The sequence below is a fragment of the Dendrobates tinctorius genome, unplaced genomic scaffold, assembly GCF_039654945.1.
Source record: "Dendrobates tinctorius isolate UK_male_01 unplaced genomic scaffold, ASM3965494v1 ptg000024l, whole genome shotgun sequence".
Classification (NCBI taxonomy): Eukaryota; Metazoa; Chordata; class Amphibia; order Anura; family Dendrobatidae; genus Dendrobates; species Dendrobates tinctorius.
This window is the reverse complement of record NW_027361692.1, coordinates 25,486,026-25,509,691: the sequence shown is the minus strand read 5'-3', so window position 1 is coordinate 25,509,691 and position 23,666 is coordinate 25,486,026. Positions and strand designations below refer to the sequence as shown.

At 44.9% G+C, this 23,666-nt stretch overlaps 1 protein-coding gene across 1 annotated transcript in view; it reads left to right on the top strand.

Moving 5' to 3' along the window:
* Nucleotides 1-16,744, top strand: part of BAG2 (BAG cochaperone 2) — a 94,775-nt gene extending 78,031 nt beyond the window's left edge. Inside the window, exons 2-3 of the mRNA XM_073569414.1 lie at nucleotides 987-1,096; nucleotides 14,170-16,744. Of these exons, the coding sequence (XP_073425515.1) occupies nucleotides 987-1,096; nucleotides 14,170-14,561 (502 nt within the window). The 3' untranslated portion in view covers nucleotides 14,562-16,744. The remainder of the gene's footprint in view (nucleotides 1-986; nucleotides 1,097-14,169) is intronic.
* Nucleotides 16,745-23,666: the final 6,922 nt, after the last annotated feature.

Sequence of the window (23,666 nt, the reverse complement as noted above, 5' to 3'; positions counted from 1 at the left end):
TAACTTTAACTTTATCATGGGCAGGCAACTATATATCCTCTAAGGAGTTGTTGTAGATCTCACTAGAGCCTCATTTGTGGGGGATACTTTATTACATATTATACTGTATTTTAACATAACAAAAAAATCTGAGTTCTTCTGATTATTTCTTAATGCCAACTACATACATTATTAAAGGGTTATTCCACTACTGAAAATCCCAGTTCAATCATTTCAGGATCCCGATTAAAATGAAAATCATGTATACACACCTTCTGCAGCGGCACGGTTTCCTTAATGTCCGTGCCGGAGAGTGATGTGACTTGTGTCATGTGCAAGCGTCCGCTATTTGGCTGACGCTCATCAATTTTTGTCAGGGCAGATGTCAGCTTTGATGAAATAGTAAAGGCTGTAGCGGCGTATGATCGGTCACATATTGGCTACAACCTGCTCGTAACACAAGTCACATTACTCTCACTGGAACAGCACTGCTGCAGGGGCTGAGTATACACTGTGTCCAGTTTATTTATTTGATTAAACTGGGGTTGTCCAATAGTGGACAAGCTCTTTAAAATGATCTTGCAGTCCTGATGAGGCTGGTGTACTTATGTTGAAAATCAGGATGATTGTATGATCCTTTATTAATCTACACATATCTAGCCTGATTGACAAATCCTCACTGTCCCTCCTCCCTGCTCCTGCTTAGTACAATCTGCAGCTGCCAGTCTCCTTGGTTTGGCAAAGACTGAAGATACTTGGGCTGGTGAGCTCTTTCGCTTCATGGCCAAGCTCATAAAATGCTCATTGTATATCAGGAATATACTTCCATTCTGACAAATTTTTAAGGTAAGTCCATGAGCCTCATCAAATGTAAGACATATGCTTGATAATGTATACAGTTTGTATTGTGAAATATAGTAAAATATCCACCTCTTGTAAGAGTCCAGGGAAGATTAGAAATGATCTAAAGGATTCATGTAACAAAACATTATTTTATTTCTGCCTAGAGTACAATCCTTGCGTGACTCAGCGTCTGCACTGGAGCTGGAGAGAGAGTCTCTAATGGAGATGATTCACAATGTGAAGAACAGCCAGGACATGAGGAACATAAGTGATGGTAAGCTATACTTCACTAGTGTCTGGGGGTTGGGCACATCATCTGACAGCAGTAATGGAATGATGTGGCGACACAAGAGATTCAGCTGCTCAAACAATTGGATGCTGTCCACTTGCCAGTCCACACATGGCTCGAGACTAGAAAGCTATCCTGTAATTGAGTTGTGTGAGGCATTTATCTTGCAATAACGGTAATTTTTGGAGGCTCAACGTGCCCTGTGATCATTTGGCTTAGGTTGTAGCCTTGACAACCTACAGTACAGACCAAAAGTTTGGACACACCTTCTCATTCAAATTGTTTTCATGACTATGAAAATTGTAGATCCACTCTGAAGGCATCAAAACTATGAATTAACACATGAGGAATTATATAATTAACAAAAAAGTGTGAAACAACTGAAGATATGTCTTATATTCTAGGTTCTTCCACCTTTAGCTTTGATTACTGCTTTGCACACTCTTGGCATTCTCTTGATGAGCTTCAAGAGGTAGTCACAGGAAATGATCTTCCAACAGTCTTGAAGGAGTTCCCAGAGATGCTTAGCACTTGTTGGCCCTTTTGCCTTCACTCTGCGGTCCAGCTCACCCCAAACCATCTCGATTGGGTTCAGATCTGGTGACTGTGGAGGCCAGGTCATCTGGCATAGGACCCCATCACTTTCCTTCTTGGTCAAATAGCCCTTACACAGCCTGGAGGTGTATTTGGGGTCATTGTCCTGTTGGGATCACCACAAAAATACAAATTTTATTAAGTGCAACACAGACATAACCATATAAAAACAATTAAAAAGTCATAAAGATGACACATATAATAAACCCTTCAGGCTTATAGTAAAGCCAGACAAAACTCCCCTGAGTAAGACAAAAAAATGGACAAATACTGTGATTCAATGTACAGTCAATAAACAGTAATTAATCTGTATAATGAATGTCCCATAAATATGTATCAAATGGTCATTGTATAGCTATACAATCAATACCTTGCCCAATAGAAAATGCTGCTATGTAAAGAAAGCTGAAAATAATGGTAAACATACCAGATGGATAAATATACTTATATATGCACAATAATATTTGCTATGGAAAACCACAGATGGAACTGTTAACAAAAGCATACAGTATATATAGAAGCAGGACCTAGTCCAATAAGAGGTTATAAGATAGAAAGACCCCCAGCAAAGGAACAAATACCATGAAAAAATATAAATAAATACTGGGTACACTGTCCTGCAGATAATACCACTAATGGAGAAGCTTCTAATAACATCCACTAAAGAATGTAAACCAATGTGCACAATAAAGCTGCTATAAAAAGCCACAATGGCCGGTATAAATAGCGGTTGAAATGGTAGAGCAAAAAAGGCAGAGGTTCCCAGCTAATATATAGGAAATTGCAATGAAAAGCACCCGGCAGGGAGACGATTACCCAGAGAAAAGTTTGTGCTGGGTGCAATATCCTAAATACAATACCACTCATAGGGGGAGCTTGTGAGGACGTCCTTTGCTGGGGGTCTTTCTTTCTTATAACCTCTTATTGGACTAGGTCCTGCTTCTATATATACTGTATGCTTTTGTTAACAGTTCCATCTGTGGTTTTCCTTAGCAAATATTATTGTGCATATATAATTATATTTATCCATCTGGTATGTTTACCATTATTTTCAGCTGTGTTTACATAGCAGCATTTTCTATTGGGCAAGGTATTGATTGTATAGCTATACAATGACCATTTGATACATATTTATGGGACATTCATTATACAGATTAATTACTGTTTATTGACTGAACATTGAATCACAGTATTTGTCCATTTTTTTGTCTTACTCAGGGGAGTTTTGTCTGGCTTTACTATAAGTCTGAAGGGTTTATTATATGTGTCATCTTTATGACTTTTTAATTGTTTTTATATGGTTATGTCTGTGTTGCACTTAAAAAAATTTGTATTTTTGTGGTGATCCCTGTTGTGGTCAGTAGCTTTTTCTTCCTCTTTATGCCTCTGATGAGGGGTTCATCTTCTGCCTCTCTGGTCAGGTGATGCTAATATGTCCAGGTCTGTCGCAGGTATAGCAACGGTGGGAGTCAGATGCAGGTCGGGTGCTGGAAGATGGGGCGAGACCTCCCGTGGGCCAGGTGGTAGGAGCACTAGGTGTTTGATTTCCACCTGACTAGGCGACTGCTACTTTCCGCACCTCAGGTGTGTGGTTGGCCTTACAGGTATTGGCAGTCTGTGTGGCCTTCTTTGGCACCCGGTCCATCACGAATTGTCTCACCTCCACAGGGCAAAGATGAAGAAATTGGTCCTTCACCATTAGGTCCTTCAATTCCTCGAAAGTGGTATCTGATAGTCCCTAGACCGACTGCTCCAAGTTGATCTGAGCCCATCCACCACATCACCATAACTATCCTGAGGTCCACGTTGGAAGGTCCAGAACTTTTTTCGGTACACTTCAGGAGTCAGCTGATATTTCCTTATCAGGGCCTGTTTGATGTCCTGATAGTTTCCACCTTGATTTGAAGGGAAAGTGGCGGACATTTTCACAGCTTTGCCTTGTAGTCCTGGGGTTAAATATCAAGCCCACTGGTCATCAGGCAACTGGTACTGTCTGCAGGCCTTTTCAAGCCCCTTCAAAAATGTGTCCAAATCCTCATCTTTGTCCATGATAGGAAATGCATGGAATGGGGTTTAAAGGTTGTGGAAATTATGAACTCACTGTTAAGTGGGGTAGATTACTCCTTCTTGAGTCGTATTAATTCCAGCTGGTGTTCTCGCTTGGTTCTCTCAGCTTGGCTCAGAGCTTAGCAGAGGGAGCTACTCCTTAGGAAAACAGACAGGACCCACAGCAAGTGGTACCTTCGAGGACTGACAAAATAAAAAAATGAAATTCTGCTTTTGAATAGATCAAGATCAAGGTTACGTGTACATACCACCCCTTTTTTAGTCAGATAAACTTTTATTAAACATAACAAAACTTAGAACAGATATTACATGACAATACTCATTTTATAATATTACAGTAAATCCCCCCCTTCCCTTACCCACCCCCATGGAGACCTTTTCCAGTGCAAACAACACTTCGTCCATTACAATATCCAACAATATTACAGTTTACAGTGAGTTTTACGCTACTATAGTATATTCAGATGTTAGGCCAGGGCCACACCAACGAGAAACCCGCACGAGCCCCGCACTCCAACACTCAGCACCGCCACCTGCACCCGGGACCAGAGCGCGCAGCCGCACGTATTTCTATGCAGCCGCACACCCTGGCGCCGGCGGCAGTGCCGGGCACCGAGATGAGAGACCCCTGCGAGACCCTGGCCCCACTCTAAGTAATCCATTCCAACCTTGGCTGTCATAGTTTATGGAAGAATTCGAGCTTATTCCTCTTGGTATATGTACTTCTTTCAAGTTGAATTATATAGTTCGTTTGACCAAGAAATTCGCGTCCGGACGGGGACTCCTCTCTAATCCAATATTTTGCAATCAATTTTCTGGTAATAAACAATAATCTCATAATTGCTATTTTGCTCATGTTGTCTGTTTTTATTTCCTCAAGGTACCCTAATATACATGTCAATGGATCCCCAGGGATAGTGCATCTATACACTATTCCAAAACGGTTCAACACTAAGATCCAAAAGGAGGACAATCTGGAACAGTGCCAGAGCATATGCAATATACAGTGCTTGAGATTGCGAGCACCTTGGGTAGTCAGAGTTAGACTTCAATCCTGCTTTAAATAACATATCAGGGGTTTTATACACCCTGTGCATCACATACAGCTGTGACATTCTACCATGGATATCTTGGGTACATATTCTAGAATAGACTCCCACCACTTATCGTCATTTATCTCTTCCAAGGCTGTCTCCCACTTCCTTCTAGCTTTGATAGGGTGTCCTCCCAGAAAGGTGTGCAGCAGGTCTGTATAGACTGCAGAGACCTGTGTGTCGTAAGCAGTGCCTTCCCGCCTCCCACCAATCCCGTAATAACAAAACACTGACAAGCATGGATGGATGAACAGGTCGGTCACAGTTTATTAATAAGCAGAGAGAGAGGCAAGTACAATTCGCAGCGGTCTCATAGCTGGAAGTCCTGTCAATGACCGCTGGACAAGGAAGCTGCTGAGAGGTTACGAACCTTGCCCCCCTCTACTCTACCGTCATGGAGGATCATGTGTATGACCTAAACAGGACTCCGACCCCCACACAACATCATTAAGGCCTGTTCAACCCCTTCCTGCAAATTAGATAAAAATACATCTAGCCCGATATCTGTAAGGTGAACGCCGTCCGGTCTCAGGAAGAGTGAGATTTCTTTTTACCACGATGCCGTAGCTTCCTTTGAAAAACTTTGCCATCTTCGAGTTTATCTTTCTCCTTGATTTGTCGATGGCATTAGGGTCTTTAGCTCCATGCCATACTGCTCGTGGTTTTATGTCGGACCACACCACCACCATATCTGGTATAAAACAAACAAACCGCTCTATGTCCATTTTCATTGTTGTGTAGAGCTCAGCGCCTGTTTTCGTGCATAAATTGTTACCACCAGCATGTAACACCAATATCAGTAGCCCTTTGGCCATTTTAGCAATTTTTAGCACCTCCGGGAAGATCTGACGCCACTGGAGCCCTCTGATGTCTCTCCAGTTGACCTCTAGACGTGATAAGTAAAAATTTATTCCACCAGGGGTATTTCGTCTCTTTTGCACGCCCAATAAATAAAAGAATGTCCAAAAACCCATACTGTGGGCTTATGACCTCCTGTAAAAGACAAGATGTATAATAGCAAGTCTGGTCTTATATATCTTGCAAAGCATACGGATTTCCAGCGGCCCAATCTCTGTACTTCCACTTCTGCAACACCGGCCTTAGCTGCTTCAGTGGCCGCTCCGATTCTGAAAGAATGCGTTCCGTATTCTTTTGAGTTTACACCGACAGCTTGTAGACATTGCTTAAAAATTGTGTGAAATTGATATTTAGTAAGCGGGGACCCGTCGGTGTGTGAAAGGAAAAATCTACTTTCGTGTCTTATAACCGTGTAGTGTCTGACTATTTTAACAGGGCATATGGGACCGTCTAAAGCCTTGACCAGGACCCACGACCCTCGATCGGTGTGGTCACATTTGGATTTCCGCACTCTAATGTGCAAAGTGTCACTACATATTATGAGATCCTAGTTAATTAACCCGCCTACTGATGCTGTTTTTGACTGCGGCACTAGTTCGCTAATTCGTAGCGCCCCGAAGAATACGATTACAAATGCTGTAGATATTAGGGATGACTCGTATTGTGACCTGAACACCGTTCTAGAGATTGTGATATCATGCAATAGACTTAAAGAAACGGGATGACGACATTCCTGACTAGATTGGAGCCTTTTCCAGCCTTTTACGGCTTGCTTGATGAAAAAATATTTAGTTACATCGGCCCATCCCATCAGCTGAAAGAAAAAGGCTATTCCCGATAAACGCCGTTGCGCTAATGTACCCGACGCGCCTCTACGCCTGAGCTGATTCAGGAGTTCCACCACCACGTCACATCTCACCCGATCACACGTATCGACTGGCCTTCCTTTAGTTAGTGAGCACCACTCTTCCTATGCCTTACCATAAACCTGCCAGGTAGCTGGTGTCACTGAGGCACGGATCAAGGGCATCAGTGATTGGCCACCGTGTCCCAAAGGGAGGGAGGACACAGTAGGCCCGTTGGTTCTGCACTGGGATGGAAGACTTTGAAGGCTTGCCAATTGGAAGACAACAAAGAGTTAACCATCTCATTATCAACAGTAGACGTAACTCTGGCGCGGCACCAGATGTTGTGTCTAAGGCATAATAGTGCAAGGTGGCGCAACAGTGCGAGAACCGGTGGCGATGAAGAGGACATACTGATCAAGCATTTAGCGGTACCCGGGTTTTTGGTTAAAAATCTGATGTTTGTATTTTTTAAATTTTCACCCCAAAGTTCGACTGATGTCACTATAGCAAAAACCTCCACTAAAACAGGGTTGCGGCCCCAGGTGGCTAAGGGCCATAGGTCCGACCAGCTGCTTTTGCACCATTGGTCCTTGTAGATTGCGACAAAGCCATTTGTGAGATCTTCGCCCACCACTAGACCTAGGGCATTGCTTAGCGTTTCCTGAGACATGACAAATGTATGCCCATTGTAGGATTCCAAGAATGTCTTCCAGACCAACAAATCCGCTTTCAGTGAGTGATTAAGTCTGATTCTGTGGCTCGGCTGGTCGCTGCCCTTTGTTGCTAATGATAATCTGCACGAAAAAGCCATTCCAACTGGCATTACTCGACAAGCAAAGTTGAGTAAACCTAGTAAGGACTGCATTTGCTGAAGGGTGACTTTCTTTTCATTGAGGAAACTTTTAACTTTTTGCAGTGTTTTTTGTAATTTATCCGCCGGTAAATGAAAAATCATTTCATTGGTATCAATTTCAATGCCGAGGAAAGGAAGCACAATACACAAACCGATCGTTTTTTACGGCGATAGTGGGACACCGAAACGCAGAGAAATAAACTTAAATTTTTGAAAAAGGAAGGAAGTCCCTAGGCCCGACGAACAAAAAAATCATCGAGGTAGTGGATTGGTGAATTGCTGCCTGTTTCGTGACGCACTACCCAATCTTGAAGGTACTGAAAAGCTCGACATAGTGACAGGAAATGGAACAGCCCATTGGTAGGCACATGTCGAAATAAAAAAGCTGGCCCACCTTACAGCCCAATAAATGGAAGCATTCAGGGTGCACGGGCAATAGACAGAAAGCTGACTCTATGTCGGATTTTGCAAGCAGGGCGCCGGGCCCTGCCGCTCGCACAAGTTCAGCTGCTCTGTCAAACGAAGCGTAGGTTACCGACGAGTCTTCTGGGGGTATTGTGTCATTGACTAAATCGCCTTTTGGGTAGGAAAGGTGATGTATTAGCCGATATTTACCGGGGATCTTTTTTGGGCACAATACCTAAAGGCGAGATTCTGAAATTTTTGAAAGGCAATGATTTACATGGGCCCGCCATCCTACCGAGTTCGACCTCTTTTATGATTTTTTTATGTAAAATCTCGGGGAATTCTCGAGCTGATTTTAGATTTTTTGCTGATGTCGGTGTTCGGATAAATTTGAAGGGGATAAAATAGCCGTATTTAAAACCGTCATATAATTGCTGGGCAGCTACTTTATTGGGATACAGGCTTAGCCAGGGACCCATGGCGGCTACGCTCACTGGGGTTTTGCCTCGTAGCAACTCTGCTTGCGTGGCGTGTACACCTAGAAGCGGGGTGTCTGCCTCCGCAGGCTGAGCAGTCGTGTCTATATCTACATGCCGCCTGGAAGCGGCAGTTTCCGTCATTATATAACAGGCAGGCCCCTGGTCTCCGTACGACCACTGAGTTCTGGCCTGCGGTTGCTGACAAACTAGTGACGGTTGATGAAAAGGGAGGATTTTTTGTGTAAGCATTAGTCGTAGCCATACATCTGTGGCTTTTACTCCCCATCCTAGATCAGGTTGCAGGGCTAGTCACCTTCGGAACTCCTCATCATAGCGCCTCCATGCGAAACCACTATGAGACTTATAGGAGTTGTATATTAAATCCTGGTATATGAATAACTCAGAGCAGCGTTCTGGGTGTTTTTGACCCATAATACAGCCGAAGACTGCGAAGGCCTGCATCCAGTTGTTCATTGTCTGCGCTATTTTACCTCTATTTCTATCATGAAACAAGAGGGGATTATAGGGAGAAAAATGGGAAGCACAACCTTCTAAGTGTAGTAGTTAATTATCAAAGGTATATACTCAGTGTGAATACACTCACCTATCTATTTCTATCATATGACCATTCGCCAGTTCTCCTTTCTTTATCCACTGACTGTTGGTCTGCTGATAAGAGTGACCATATGTCTACATAGTCATTATTCCAGATTTTTTCTTTTGTCTCTAGGTCAGGCTGATTTAAGTGGTCGACTAGCGCACTGATGGCAGATGCCAGTTTGCTTACCTCTGCGTTGTGCGCTTTGTTAAGCTTGCTGATTATACAAAACTCACCACTGTCTGTCGCTGATCGAGTGTCTCCTGGTGATGGAGGTACCCCAGCTCTCTTGGTGGCGATGTCCTGTTCATGGCTGGTGACCTGTGATGGCTCCGAGATCCCCAGACCAGCGGAACGTGGAGGAACTCCTGCTTCTGATAAAGAACTGGGTCAATGTGATGGATCTCCTCGGCTTGTGGACAAATTGATGGAGCACGTGGCAGCCAATGGCTGTCATGTGCCCGTGGTGGATATGTTGCCGATGATAGCGGCACTCCGGGTCCTTACTGAACGATGATCTGGCTGGAGGCCCCAAGTGGTGTTGAGGTGACCCTCCGGCTGGCAGTCTGGGATGGAGATCTCGTGCGCCGTCTTCTGGATGCTCAAGAACGCCTGCTGTGACCCTCGGATGCATCGGACCGCCCCGATGTGGAGGGTGAGCGCCATCTTGAGGAGCTTGACCTGTGGCGGCTCCTGTTGGAGCTGCGCCTTTGCTTGTAACGGGAACAGCGACAGAGGGACAGCGAGAATGGCAGTGGGAATCCTCCAAGGAGGGGGTTGAATATCTGTGGCATATGGAACTACGACTGCGATGGTTAGCGGTTATATGCTGGTTTGGTGTATGCCGGTTGGTAGGTTCTGGAATTAGTGGAACGGGGTTATTTTGAAGGCTATGGGTGAGTACAGGCTGTGTAGTCTGTAGCAATGGGGATGGCATTCTATCCGCCAATGAAGTGGAGTGCGACGAACATGATTGGGTCATTGGGGGGTTGGCAGGGTATAGTGTGCTGTGCTTGTCTTAACTGTTTCACACTGTTTTTGCAGCAGAGCGTGCTGAACGGTCGGGTTGGACTGGACTGCGCGCTTGGCAGCAGCATTGTTTCTTCTGCAACCTGATCTCACGTCATCCCGCACGGGCGGCAATGCTGTGCCCGCAGGGGAGACGTTGGTGACCAGGATTTGTTGGTGGGATGGGGGAGTGTGTCCAGAGGGCCTGTTTTGGGACTCCCGATTCCGAGACCTGGAGGCCGGTCGGATGTCCGGGACTCCCGACGCTAACGGGGCTGACCGCTGCACTGGCCGGTGATTGGCGGACGTAGCATTCAGAAGTGTGCAGCGATGCCTGCTGCAGGAGCTGGGACCTGATTGCGGATCTCCAGTGCATGCGGTGATGAGTCAGGCCTGGTAATGGGAGTGGGCGGGACAATGGGCGGTGCACCGGATGTATAGTGACGCGTGGCGGAAGTGGGCGGGGCTTCGGGCTTGGTTAGACGCCCGAGGCCTAGTAATGGCATCCGGGCTTGCGGCCTACGCGAGGCGGCGCGTGGAACAAATGGGGACTGGAGCAGCGGCAGCATCAGCCCGAGAGCGGCGGTGAGAAAAGGTGGAGCCACCGCCAACATGAAGACGCTCTAGTGGGCGCGACGAATGGGAAGAGCGCCTGCCTGAAATTGCCACCGTGTCTGTAGAGGAGGCCAGAGCAGCCCGTTAAGCTGGGTGGCTGCTGTAAAGAGGACGGCAAGGGGGGTGACACCGTAATGCCAGAGGAGGTGACAGGTGATGTCAGGGCATGGAGGGATGAGGAGGCGGCATGCAGTAAGGGCCGAGCTGGAGCAGGGGGTGACAGAGAAGCCTGGGGCCTGGAAGAGGATTGGACCCCGGGAGATAAAGGGGAGGCCAGCGGCGATAGGGGATTAAGAGAGGGCACAGGAGGGTGAGCATCCAGGTTAGATAAAAGGGCTATAACCCATGGATCACCCACCTGTGCTGCTCTCTGCCGCAGGGCCGCAGTCAGTACTTCGGACATGGCTGCAGGGGATTCCTGGAGGTCCTGGAGTCAAAGCTTCTAGGGATCAGCCGGGGAGGAAGAGGAAGACCCTGGCCCTAGCACCTGAATTTAACCCCTGAGGGTGTAGTCGGACGCCCCTTCCTCTCTTCCCGTTGGTCAGTTGGGCGTCCTAATTATGGCATCACCTGGGGGGAGTAGTAGGAGGGGGAGGCACTGCACAGAGTTCCTTTCTAAATTAAATCCATGGGGACTCTGCAGTCAGATGTACATTCCTTATACAGTACCGTGCCTGCCACACTTCAGATATCGTCCCCTTTGTTCCACTGTTTTTAAGTATAAAATCTAACGTGAGGTCTATTTGTATTAGGCTCTCTTCTGCTTTGTGTCTGAAATGCGTGCTGAACCTGTCTATATTGAAAGAGATTTAGGGTACCGTTACACCTAGCGACTCACCAGCGATCCCGACCAGCGATATAACGCGGTCAGGATCGCTGGTGAATCGCTAGGTGGTCGCTAGTGAGCTGCCACTCAGGCAGATCTCACCAGCGACATCGCAGGGGACGGGGATCGCTACTTACCTGTCACACCAGGCGATCCTGCGTCCTCCCGCCCGGCTCCATGCGTCGCTCATCGTCACAGCAGGAAGCGCCGCAGGAAGTGGACGACGAGGAATGGTCCAGCAGCTTCTCGCGCGATCAGCGATAACCAGCGGGGGAGCCGGTCGGAGGTAAGTATCAGACACAGCGATGTCGCTAGCAATATCGCTGCAACGTCACAAAATCGGTGACTTTACGGCGATATTGCTAGCGATATCGCAGTGTGTAACGGGGGCTTTACTCTTGGGAATTGAAATTCTTCCTGCAACATTTCATATTATTTAAGCTTCTCTTGGTAAAACAACTGACAGACCAAGCCAAAACCCATTTCTTTCCACTCGCCAAATCCCTTCATTTTACTAAACTCCTGAAAATAGATGTTATCCCAGATAAGCGAAAACCTAGTAAAGTGAGTTACCCCCTAATCTGCTTGATTTTCTGCCACATCTTATGTATTAGATATATGGTATGGTAATGTGATCCCCATTTCTTGAAGAGTCCCGCCTCCAATCCCATATTTAATGGCAAAATCTATATTAAGTGCGCCAAACTACTAGGCACCTGTCCCTTTTCCAGAGCCTCCCCCCAGCCCTTGAGGTGTTGGCTTTATGCAGAAAGAAAGTATAGCCAGGAATTAGGGAGCACTAGACCTCCCTACTTTGTCTCTTACCCCACACTAATTCTCCAAATAGTGATTTTATCCTGTGGAACCTGCTCATTGGGATCCAGATGGGGGAATTATGTAACACATATAACAGCTGCAGCATCACAATCATTTTGAGGAGATTCACTCTGCCCACCACCGATAAATTTAACTTATTCCACGCTGTGATTTTAGTGCACATTCTTTTTAATAAGGGGCTTAAATTAAGCTCCTCAAATGTCGTCAATGGAAGAGCTATATGAATCCCTAAGTACTTAAATTGCTGGACCACCTTTAATTTGGTGTACAGTTCCACCTCCTTGGTGCAGTCACTCTCTCCAGCTATCGGCAAAACAAACGACTTATCCCAGTTAATGAGTATCCCCACTATCCGTCCAAATACCTCAATTAGTGTCACTACATTTCACAAGGCTTCCCCAGGATTTTTCGAAAAATAACAGTATATCATCAGCATATAAAGCTATCTTCTCCTCTGCTTTCCCATATACAAACCCCTTCACCTCCTGTGATCTTATTTTGGCAGCTAATGGCTCCACAGCCAGGGTAAATAGCAACGGGGACAATGGACACCCCTGCCTCGTACCTCTAAACAGAGGGAAACTCCCGGACAATGTATTATTCACTTTAATTCTGGCTGTTGGAGAGGAATATAGCAATTTTACCCACAAGGTAAACACTGGCCTAAACCCAAAGTGACCCAGCACCGACCACAGGTAGTTCCATCCCACACTGTCAAATGCTTTATGTGCATCTAGAGACACCACAACTCTCTTACTCACATTTTCAGCTGGAATTTGCATGTTTAAGTACAGCCTCCTTAAATTGACAGCAGTGGATATATTTGGCATGAAGCCAGATTGGTCTGAATGGACTGCACATACCTCCCCTTGGTGAGCTCATAGGGGGGCTGGTTGTGGGATGCGCTAGGTCTTCTACAATGTTATGTTCAGGATATCTTCTCCCCTGGAGGTCCCAGGCGGTAGTTATTGCTGTCATGTTTCATATCGCGATTTTACTTTTCTTTAGAGATGAGACATGGATGGAATGAATAGCATCATCCATCAGACCAATATTAAGTTGGAGGAGTTAGAATGGCCTTATGGTGATATGAGTGAATGCATTATATTTGTCCCTGCCATACAACGCCAAAAATATATTTCCCATAAACTTTGGATTAATGCAAACCCCAGTATTCATCACTGATTACTGGTTTCAAAAAGTCTAAGACAATCCTTTGAACAGAGGAAGTTGATTCATTTGAACAGAGGAAGCCTCTTTACTTCTCCACCGCTGTGTATTCAAATCTTAGTCTTTTTGTGTGGTTCTCATCAGATTCCTTGTTGCAATTACCTGTTCACAGCAAGACCCCCCCTACTTCAATGGAGGTTGAAGTGTCAGCTCACTTTCCCAGTTATAATTTCTCATTTCCCCAGTGAAAATTAACGCAATATATTCCATGTAAGGGTGATATGTCCCCTTTCTGGAGATGTTATTTTTTTTCTATGACATCCTTCATATAGGTGCAGCACCAGCAACGTTTCGACCTGTGTGGTCACTTTCAAGCTAATGTTTTCCACAGGGATTGGGAATAGGGGCTGAACCTCCTATGATGGTTACTAATGATGACTGTATAGCTCCTGTCTGTATGCTTAAAATATATTAGCTTATTTGAGAGAAGATAAAGGGAATAATAATTTGTTTTCCTAGCAGGCAGAGGTTTTGGCTCTAGCTTCCAGTGTATTCGTGCACTGTAGTATAATGGAAATTATACCAAAGTATAGATGAAGGGAAGCAATCTGCAGGCTGAAGTACGTAGAAGTAAATGCACCATGTGTAAGAAGTGCAAAATTTGACAATCAGGTGAGGGGTGCCGTTATAGAAAAAAATGGGAGTTCTTTATTGAGTATAAATATTCATAATAACACAATATAACTCTAGCTCCTAAGCAGTTATTTAATGTCATTGACTCACTGGAATATCAATTTATTATCTAGGGGAAAGAGAAGAACTAACATTAACTGCAGAACGTCTGATGACCCGCACAGTGACTGTAGAAGTCTCAGTGGAAACCATCAGAAACCCACAGCAAGCATCATCCCTACAGCAAGCCACCTTAGTTATTGATGAGATTCTGAAGAAAGTCATGGACAACTTGGAAGATGGAAAGAAACAGTTGATGTCTTTGTATGCTGCTTGTACTTCTGATGTCCCACCTGGACCCATTGATCAGAAATTCCAGTCCATCATTATTGGATGTGCCATAGAGGACCAAAAGAAAATCAAAAGAAGACTCGAGAATCTTATTAGGAACATTGACAAGTCAGAAAAGTCCATTACACTACTGGAGAACCAGAAGCAGAAATCAGTCTCAGTTCAGATCAATTAAATGTAAAGCCAGACAGCAGGATACTTTTATGGTTAATAATTAACAGCACTGTAGAGGGGAACGGGTTGGAAGAATCACAGCAAAACTTGAATGTCAATAAGCATTTTCTTGTTGGTGTTCTCTAATGTATCACATAGAGGAAGTAGTTCTATTGGGGGCTGTGGTCATTATTCATTCACTTAGAGGGAACTGTCAAGTGATACAGAACATGATGCTTGAGGTAGAATACCTGAGGGAATGCTGCTTCTCATCAGCTCTTCATGCTGGCTCTTAGAGGGGAGTCCCAGGCAGCAGTCTGTATGTCTTAAAAGGGCCTAAAAGCTGAGCATGTCCTGATAGGACCGTTCCTTTACATGGAACAAGAGAAGCATGGACCAGAGATCAGCTCCTACTTTCTAAACATTTTTGTTTTACCCCAAAATGCTCCAGCGTTCAGGAAAAAGCATAATTGTAAGTGCGGTCGGGACAACATGATAAGTTTAATTCAAATAGGAAAGGCACTACTGAAAGGCATGCACACCACAGTAGTGCCTTTCCTATTTGAATTGCTCCTCCTATTCACTACTGGTTTTGCACCCCTGTCCTTTTGATCTTTGGATTTATATATAGTGGTGCGCTTGGTCTCATTTTTATTAACATGATAAGTTCAAGACCCAGGTACCTGCCATCTTCTCCCTACCTGCTCCGCTAGACTGACAGGTCTCTACCAATGTGTGTGTTTAGGGAAAGACCCCTCTATCTATCTAGCTGAACGGACGGGGAGAAGTCTGTGGGGACAAACCTCTTGGATTAGCCACCTTGACCCCAACTGTTTTTCTCTGAAATCAGTAATCATAGATGTTGAGAATGCAGGAGCCAGTCTGTCATCCATGCTTCCCGTGATCCACGTAAAGAAATTATCCCAATTAGAGATGAGCGAACATGCTCGGATAAGGTGGTATCCAGCACGCTCGGGTGCTAACTGAGGGACTTCGGCGTGCTTGAAAAATATGTTTGAGTCCCCGCGGCTCCATGTCTCGCAGCTGTTCTACAGCTGCAACACTTGCTGGGATGGCCTGTTTGTGTTGTGACTGCCTAAAAGCAGTGACACATGCAGCCGCGGTGACTCTAACATATTTTTCGAGCACGCCGAAGACCCTCAGTTAGAACCTGAGCATGCTGAATACCACCTTATACGTGCACGGTCACTCATCACTAATCCCAATGCCTTTATGCCCTTTTAGAATATATGGACGGCTGCTCGGGACTCGCCTCTAAGAGCCAAAGTGAAGATATGATGGGAAGATTTGAGATGTCCATGTATTACTATATTAATAATTCTTTTGTTAGGAAGAGTATGATAACCCCTTCCCTTCTATCAGTGGCATATTTCCCATAATATGTGTATCCCACACTGTATCATGTCCACATTCTTTCATACACATGACATTATGTGTATCTTTAACAAATTAACAGTTGTTCATTTTCATTGCTTTACACATTCAAAGATTTTACATTAAAACCTTACAGTACATGTTAAAGTATACAACGTAAAACACTCATTTTATGGATTTACTGAAGGGGCCGATAATAGTTTATCATCATGTAAAGGCCGTTATAAAATTGTGAATTGTCAAAAATGTTTTCTTGGGTGTCGGGGATTCCAACAGTTTTTACAGTGCAAAAGAAAGTTTGTTATTTTGTCCCCATTTTTTGTATAATAGGGATCATATACTTTTATAGAACAACTTTCAGTGACAGCCTGTCTGAAATCCGCCTTTAAGCTGATGCTGGCAAACAAGTTCTGGTCCAGGATCCCTTCTAGAATTCACACGAGCACAATTCTTGGATCTGATATAAGGAGCACGCAAAAACGTTTCTGAAGTCGCCTTTCTCATCGAGTCAGGATAGGTTGTAATGTAAAAAAAGAAAACAAAACCCAATTTCTGAGACTGTTGCACTCTTTCAAAATTGCTTAAGATCTTTAGGCTTATGGCATTTCTCTTTTTTTATTACCTAAAATGATAATTACACTAAATGTAGCCTTACACAACAGTTTTATAAGTATTTCTAGAATTTTGGCATAGACACTTTGCCATTTTAGTTCACACACAAAACGTTTAGAAACAGATTTATGGAAATTAAAGAAGATGACATTCTATTTTGTGTAGTCCTGTGCGAAATAAAACACAATTATGTCAATATATTTGATTTTCTTCTCAATGCTTAAAAAAAACAAAAAACTCCAAACTTTTTTTGGGGTTTATTTATTGAGATTTACTGCCCCTTTCTCCTACTGTATCATAACGAAGTAACAGGTTGTGAAATGCTTCTAATTAGCAATATATAAAGTTGATATATATGGATTGGGCAAATCTCATTGATGGTGGATATAAAATTCCAGTGTGTGAGAGAAGGAATCAACGGAGTGTCTGCATAGGAGTCTTGTTATTTCAAATACAGATCTATTGAGGAAGTCCTCTTCTCATAAATAGTTATTGCCCAAATTACAATGTGGTCTTACGATAATTTACATGTATTGTTATTTATTTGTGCCAATATAACTCCTGGTTAACCCCATTTTGCACATATCCCTATAACAATGCTCCTCCAGGCTCTAATTATTCTCTGGTTGCCATTGGATCTTTCCTGCTGTAGGTCTTGGTTGAGCATGTGCTGTGCATTCCTCGCTGGCTTCTGTATTTAAAATACATCTTATGCTTCTATACATTGTATTATCCTGCACACTAGTTTGCCAGACTATTTTTATATACTGCCATCTACATAAACATAGCTGCATGTGTTTTTATATAACTTATCTGTTAGCTATTTTCAAGCAGAGATCAACAGCTCTGCACTCTGCTCAGTCTCCATAATGGAGATCATCTCAGCTCTGCTACAGACAGATTAGTGATGTGGAAATGCAAATGTCTATCTGTTGATGCATATGGCAGAATATAATCCTCTGCCACATGCAGCATCTGAGAGGCTTGTGCAGTTTTGAATCCTTGATTTGACAGTAAAAGGCATCAAGCATAGCTTTGTCCTGCTTGTGTCATCTCTACTGTTTCTAGTTATTACAAATTCTGTAGTGTAGGTAACTAATTAACACTACACTCTAATGCTCATATCACAAGTCAGATAATGTCCCTCATGTGATTATCTTTCATCTTTTTAACAGCAGCATGCAGATAGGCATCAGATGTGAGCTACCTATTATGGGGAATTTGTTCTTATTTACTGATTAGGAATGTTTCCCTGTTTCCATTCAAACATTATATCGGTGCATCGTCTTGCCTAACCTCAGCTTCAGAATATGAACAAAAGGCAAATTTTTCCGCAAGGCTTTTAATTGTAAAAATAAATAGCTGTTTTCTAATTCTCCACTAGATGGCAGCACAGTCATCTACTTAAAAAAAAAATTGTTTTGCAGCCTAAAGTGAACAGATTATCACCTTAATAATAATAATATTAATAATCATTTATATTTCTATAGCGCCAACATATTCCACAGCACTTTGCAATTCAGAGGGGACAAGTTACATACAATATCAGACATTACAGGATAACACTTAATTCAATTATCACAGAACGAGTGAGGGCCCTGCTCGCAAGCATGCGAAGTGTATAATACTTTATACAATGATCATTTTGACTCAGTCTAAAGCATCTGTTACCATTTTTCTACACCTCAGGTCATTTGTATTTTTCATAGTTGAGACAATTAGCCTTGTTCCCACGTTGAAGGTAGAGTTTGGGCTGAGATTCTTCCATGAAGACCACTTATGACCAGAGTTCTCTGAACAGTAGATGGATGTACCTGGATCCCACTGGTTGTTACCAGTACTGAGCTCATGTCACTGCTGGACATCTTCTGATTTTGTAGGGAAGTAAGCATGGTGTGTCTCACATCTGCACTAAGGTTCCTTGGCGGACCACTGCAACTTCTGTCCTCAACGATGTCCATTTCTTGGTTTCCTTAACATTTAGAAATGCAGGCAGATACTTACTATAGATATTCTATTATGCAATACCATCAAGGACGTTTATTATGATGGGCTCCCACTGTATTCTTCAGCAGGACAAAGGCCCCAACCATCCAGCCAATGTGATTAAGAACTATCTTCAATGTAAAGAAGAACAAGGAATCCTGAAGGGATTAAATGCCCCCCAGAGAGCACTGGTCCCAAGATCATCAAGTCTGTCTGGGGTTACATGAAGAGACAGAAGGATTTGTGCAAGCCTACATCCGCAGATCTGTGGTTAGCTTTTCAAGATGTCTGGAACAACATCCTTGCCAAGTTACTTCAAAAACTGCCCCTTTCTCCTACTGTATCATACTTCAAAAACTGAGTAAAAGTATATCTAGGAGAAGTGATGCTGTTTAGAAGGCAATGGGTGGTCACACCAAACTTAGAATTGATTTAGATTTCTCATTTGTTCATTCACTTTGCATTTTGTTCATGTGGAGATATCCATGGTTACGACCACAGATATAGCTAGTGGTTCTAACCATTGATACCTAAGGTCCTGCACATGAGGAAATGGACAGAGATATTACTTATATTACTACTAGATATTGGGATAGGATCTTGGCGATGGGAATACCCCTTTAAGTGCAGCAGAGGGGTCCACCAGGGGATTGTCCTGTTCTTCTGTGGTCCAGTTTGAGCCGGCATAGAACATTCCGTGTAGACTGTGGCATCAGCTCCGGATTTATCCGGTGACATCCCAATATACTCCAAAGATGTGGACAACGAATAATTATTCTTCTATTTTTAAGGATCTGAGCGATTTTTATTTATTTTTTATTGTGACACCAAGGACTTTGTATTCACAGTATTTATAGATTTTACCAAATTGTCATCTAAAAAAAATAACTATGCAGATCTGTATATATTCTACACAAATGTGTGTTGTAGGGATTTGCTCTGGTAGGCAATAGCTGGGCGGCAGTAACGAGGCAACACACAGGCATAAAGTCCAATTTCAGTGGTTTTAATGTCACTCAGTAACCAGCAGCTTAACAAAACATAAGGGAAAGCACGGGATGGGCGTAACTAAGCGGCTGCCAGGTCCTGCGGCATCCGCCAGGTGACATTCCCGGGGTTCTTCCGAGTCTTGCTGCGATTGTCCTGCAGCACGGGAATCCTATATACAAGTTTCAGGCTGAGTCCACACAAGTTCCTGTAGCTTCCAGAAACACACACTCACCCTGTGGCAATCACCAACCTCCATTACATAGGGCCTAACCCCTCCTACCAGTGAGGTAGACATCACATGGGCTGATCACGTGACCCTGACATCATCGCAGGTCCCGTCTTTAAGAAAAAACCCGGCCAAACATTAATCTGCTAGGAGAAACATATCTTCCATCCAGTAAAACACCCTTTACTGTACCACATACCTCCCCCCTATGTTCAACCCTAGAGGGGTGGACACATGACATACAGTGAACTCTGGACAGGGCATCTGCGTTCCCCTGTAGTCTGCCTGCACGATGTTCTACTGAAAATTTAAAGTTTTGCAGGGACAGGAACCACCTGGTGACTCGGGCATTCCTCTCCTTAGCTTGACTCATCCACGTAAGAGGGGAATGATCTGTCACCAACCAAAATGTTCTCCCCAGCAAATAGTAGCGCAACGATTCCAGTGCCCACTTGATGGCCAGGCACTCTTTCTCTACAATACTGTACCGGGTTTCAGCTGGGGTAAGGTTCCGGCTTAGGAAGCTAACGGGATGCTCTTCCCCGTTAACTTCCTGAGACAGCACTGCACCGAGGCCTATCTCAGAGGCATCAGTCTGCACCACGAACTCTTTTTTGAAATTTGGAGTGATCTGGACTTGTGTACCACACAGTACCCCTTTTCATTTTGTAAAGGCCTCCTCTAACTGATCATTCCAGTGGACCATCACAGATTTTTTCCCTTTTAAACAATCTGTTAAAGGCGCGGACAGGGTTGCAAAGTTGGGAATGAATCGCCTGTAATATCCCACCAAACCCAAAAAGGCCTTTACCTGCTTTGTTGTGAGGGGACGGGGCCAGTTCTGAATTGCCTCGACCTTGTTTACTTGGGGCTTGAGAACTCCCCTCCCTGTGACATAACCCAAGTAGCGGGCTTCCTCCAACCCTATGAAACACTTCTTTGGGTTGGCAGTTAGCCCTGCTTGTCGCAGGGAGTCTACCACTGCCTGTACTTTTGCTAAGTGGCTTTCCCAATCGGTGCTGAGCACAATAATATAATCTAGATAGGCTGAGGCATAGCGGCGAATAATATCCATTAACCGCTGGAACGTTGCTGGAGCGCCATGCAACCCAAAGGTTAACACCTTATACTGGAACAGCCCCTCAGGTGTTATAAACGCCGTCTTTCCCTTCGCCGCCTCTGTTAGGGGTACCTGCCAATAACCTTTTGTGAGGTCCAGAGTTGTAAAATACCGTGCTTGCCCAAAGCGCTCTATCAACTCGTCAACCCGGGGCATGGGGTAGGCGTCAAATTTTGAAATGTCATTGAGTTTTCTAAAATCATTACAGAATCTTAGAGACCCATCAGGCTTGGGTAATAGAGCTATTGGACTGGCCCACTCACTCTGAGACTCTTCTGTGACCCCTAACTGTAGCATCATTTTTACCTCTTCTGAGATGGCTTGTCGCCGGGCCTCAGGCACCCGATATGGCTTTAGTCGGACCTTGGCCTGTGGCTCTGTGACAATGTCATGTTAGATTAGGGAGGTGCGTCCAGGGAGCTCCGAAAAAACATCTGTATTTCGGCTGATGAACTCCCGGACCTCCTGAACCTGTTTAGGAGACAAAGTATCTGCAATTTTGACCGCGGGTTGGGCTTCTCCCGCCTCGCCCCGAGGTAACGGAGCCTTTTCCATCTGAAACGCTGGCAGCGGACTATCCCCACCAAGGTGCTCTCTATCTTTCCAGGGTTTAAACAAATTAATATGGTAAACCTGTTCTGGCTTTCTCCGTCTTGGTTGGTGTACCTTGTAGTCTACTGGCCCCACCTTCTCCATGATCTCGTAGGGTCCCTGCCACCTTGCGAGAAATTTGCTATCTACGGTAGGCACAAGCACCAAAACCCGATCCCCAGGGCTAAAGGTTCTTACCCGAGCCTCCCGATTATAGACCCGACTCTGTGACCGTTGTGCTGCCTCCATATGTTCCCGGACCAAGGGTAGGATTATCTCCATTCTCTCTTGCATTTTTGCAACATGTTCTATCACACTTTTGTGGGGAGTAGGTTGGTTCTCCCAGGCCTCTTTGGCTATATCTAGTAAGCCCCGTGGATGTCTGTCGTACAATAGTTCAAAGGGCGAGAACCCCGTAGATGCCTGAGGTACCTCCCTCACTGCAAATAACAAATATGGCAATAACAGATCCCAGTCCTTCCCATCTTTGGAAACTGCCTTTTTTAACATGCTCTTCAGGGTCTTATTGAACCTTTCTACCAGACCATCTGTTTGGGGATGATAGACCGAGTTACGCAACTGTTTAACATTTTATCAACCGGCAGAGTTCCTTCATAATTTTTTACATAAAGGGGGTTCCCTGGTCTGTTAAAATCTCTTGTGGAATTCCCACCCGTGAAAACATACCCATGGGTTCCTTTGCTATAAGCTTAGCTGATGTGTGGCGCAGAGGAATGGCCTCAGGATATCGGGAAGCATAATCTAGAACTACCAGAATGTGTTGGTGTCCCCTTGCCGACTTATTGAGAGGCCCCACCAGGTCCATGGCCACTCTCTCGAAGGGCACCTCTATAATCGGCAAAGGCACCAAAGGGCTCCGAAAGTGAGGCTGGAGACTGGTTACCTGACATACTGGACAGGAGCTACAGTACCGTTTAAGTTCTTCATGAACCCCTGGCCAGTAAAATCGTTGCAGGATTCGGTCGAGGGTCTTCTTTTGGCCCAAATGTCCCCCAAGTACATGCGCATGCGCTAAATCCATTACCAGGCTGCGATACGTCTGAGGTACCAGTAATTGTTCTACCATTTCCCCACGTATTTTCTCCACTCGGTACAACAAATCCTGGTTCAACTCAAAGCGTGGCAACACCGTATCTACCCCAGGTTGTTGGGGTTCCCCATTGACAAACAGTACATTTTCTCTGGCCCGGGCTAAAGTAAGGTCTCGGAGTTGCCCTGTACCAAAATTGTCACCTGATACATTCAAGTCTGACAACTCAGGTCCCGGCGGCAAGTCTTCCACCTCTCCAGCCAATCCTTCTAGGGGAGAATTCTCCCCTTCCTCCACCGTAGGGAAGGTTATTCCTACCGCCAGCACATCTTCCTCCAGGCCACCAGGTTCATGCCCTCCTTCTGGAGAACGTAACCTGGTTGCCTCTGGTACCGGCAGTTGCTCAGTGGATGGTACCACAGACTGCCACAGCACAGAAAACAACGGAAAGTCTCTTCCAATTATCACTTCATAATGTAAATTAGCCACCACCCCCACCTCGTGGCACCGCCTCCCTGCTGGCGTGCTGATTACGACTAGTGCTGTGGGATAGTCTTTTAAGTCTCCATGTATACACAACACCCCAATTTTCCGACCCGTATACTCTCTGGTGTGTATCCAGCTGGCTCGTACCAGGGTTACAAGACTCCCTGAGTCCAATAGGGCCACAGCCGGGGTGCCCTCCACTTCTACCCGACACAAATGTTCCATATTAGGGCCCTTCAGGGTGCCCATTGCACACATTGGTTCGGCATAGTGGGACTGGCGGTAACAAAAATTGGTGTCCATGGGCTCAGTCAGGTGGGGGCAATCAGCTCTCATATGACCTGGTTCCTGGCACCGCCAGCAGATTATGGGGCTCGTTACTTCCCCGGATAAGTCGGGAGCTGCCTTCCTGGACTCTGCTCGCCGAACCAGGGGCGGGGACTTAGGGAACCTTCCTGTTACCTTTCAGGGGGTCCCTCCCTGTAACTCCTTGGTATCCCCATACCTTTCTATGAGGTCTATCATCTGCATGGCATCAGTAGGGGACGCCTGTCCGACCCAGGTCTGGAGGGAGTGGGGCAAAATCCAAAATCTATCAGTCACGATGCGGTCCAGTATGGCCGTAGGGGATAACACTTCAGGCTGCAACCACTTTTGTAACAGGTGCAAC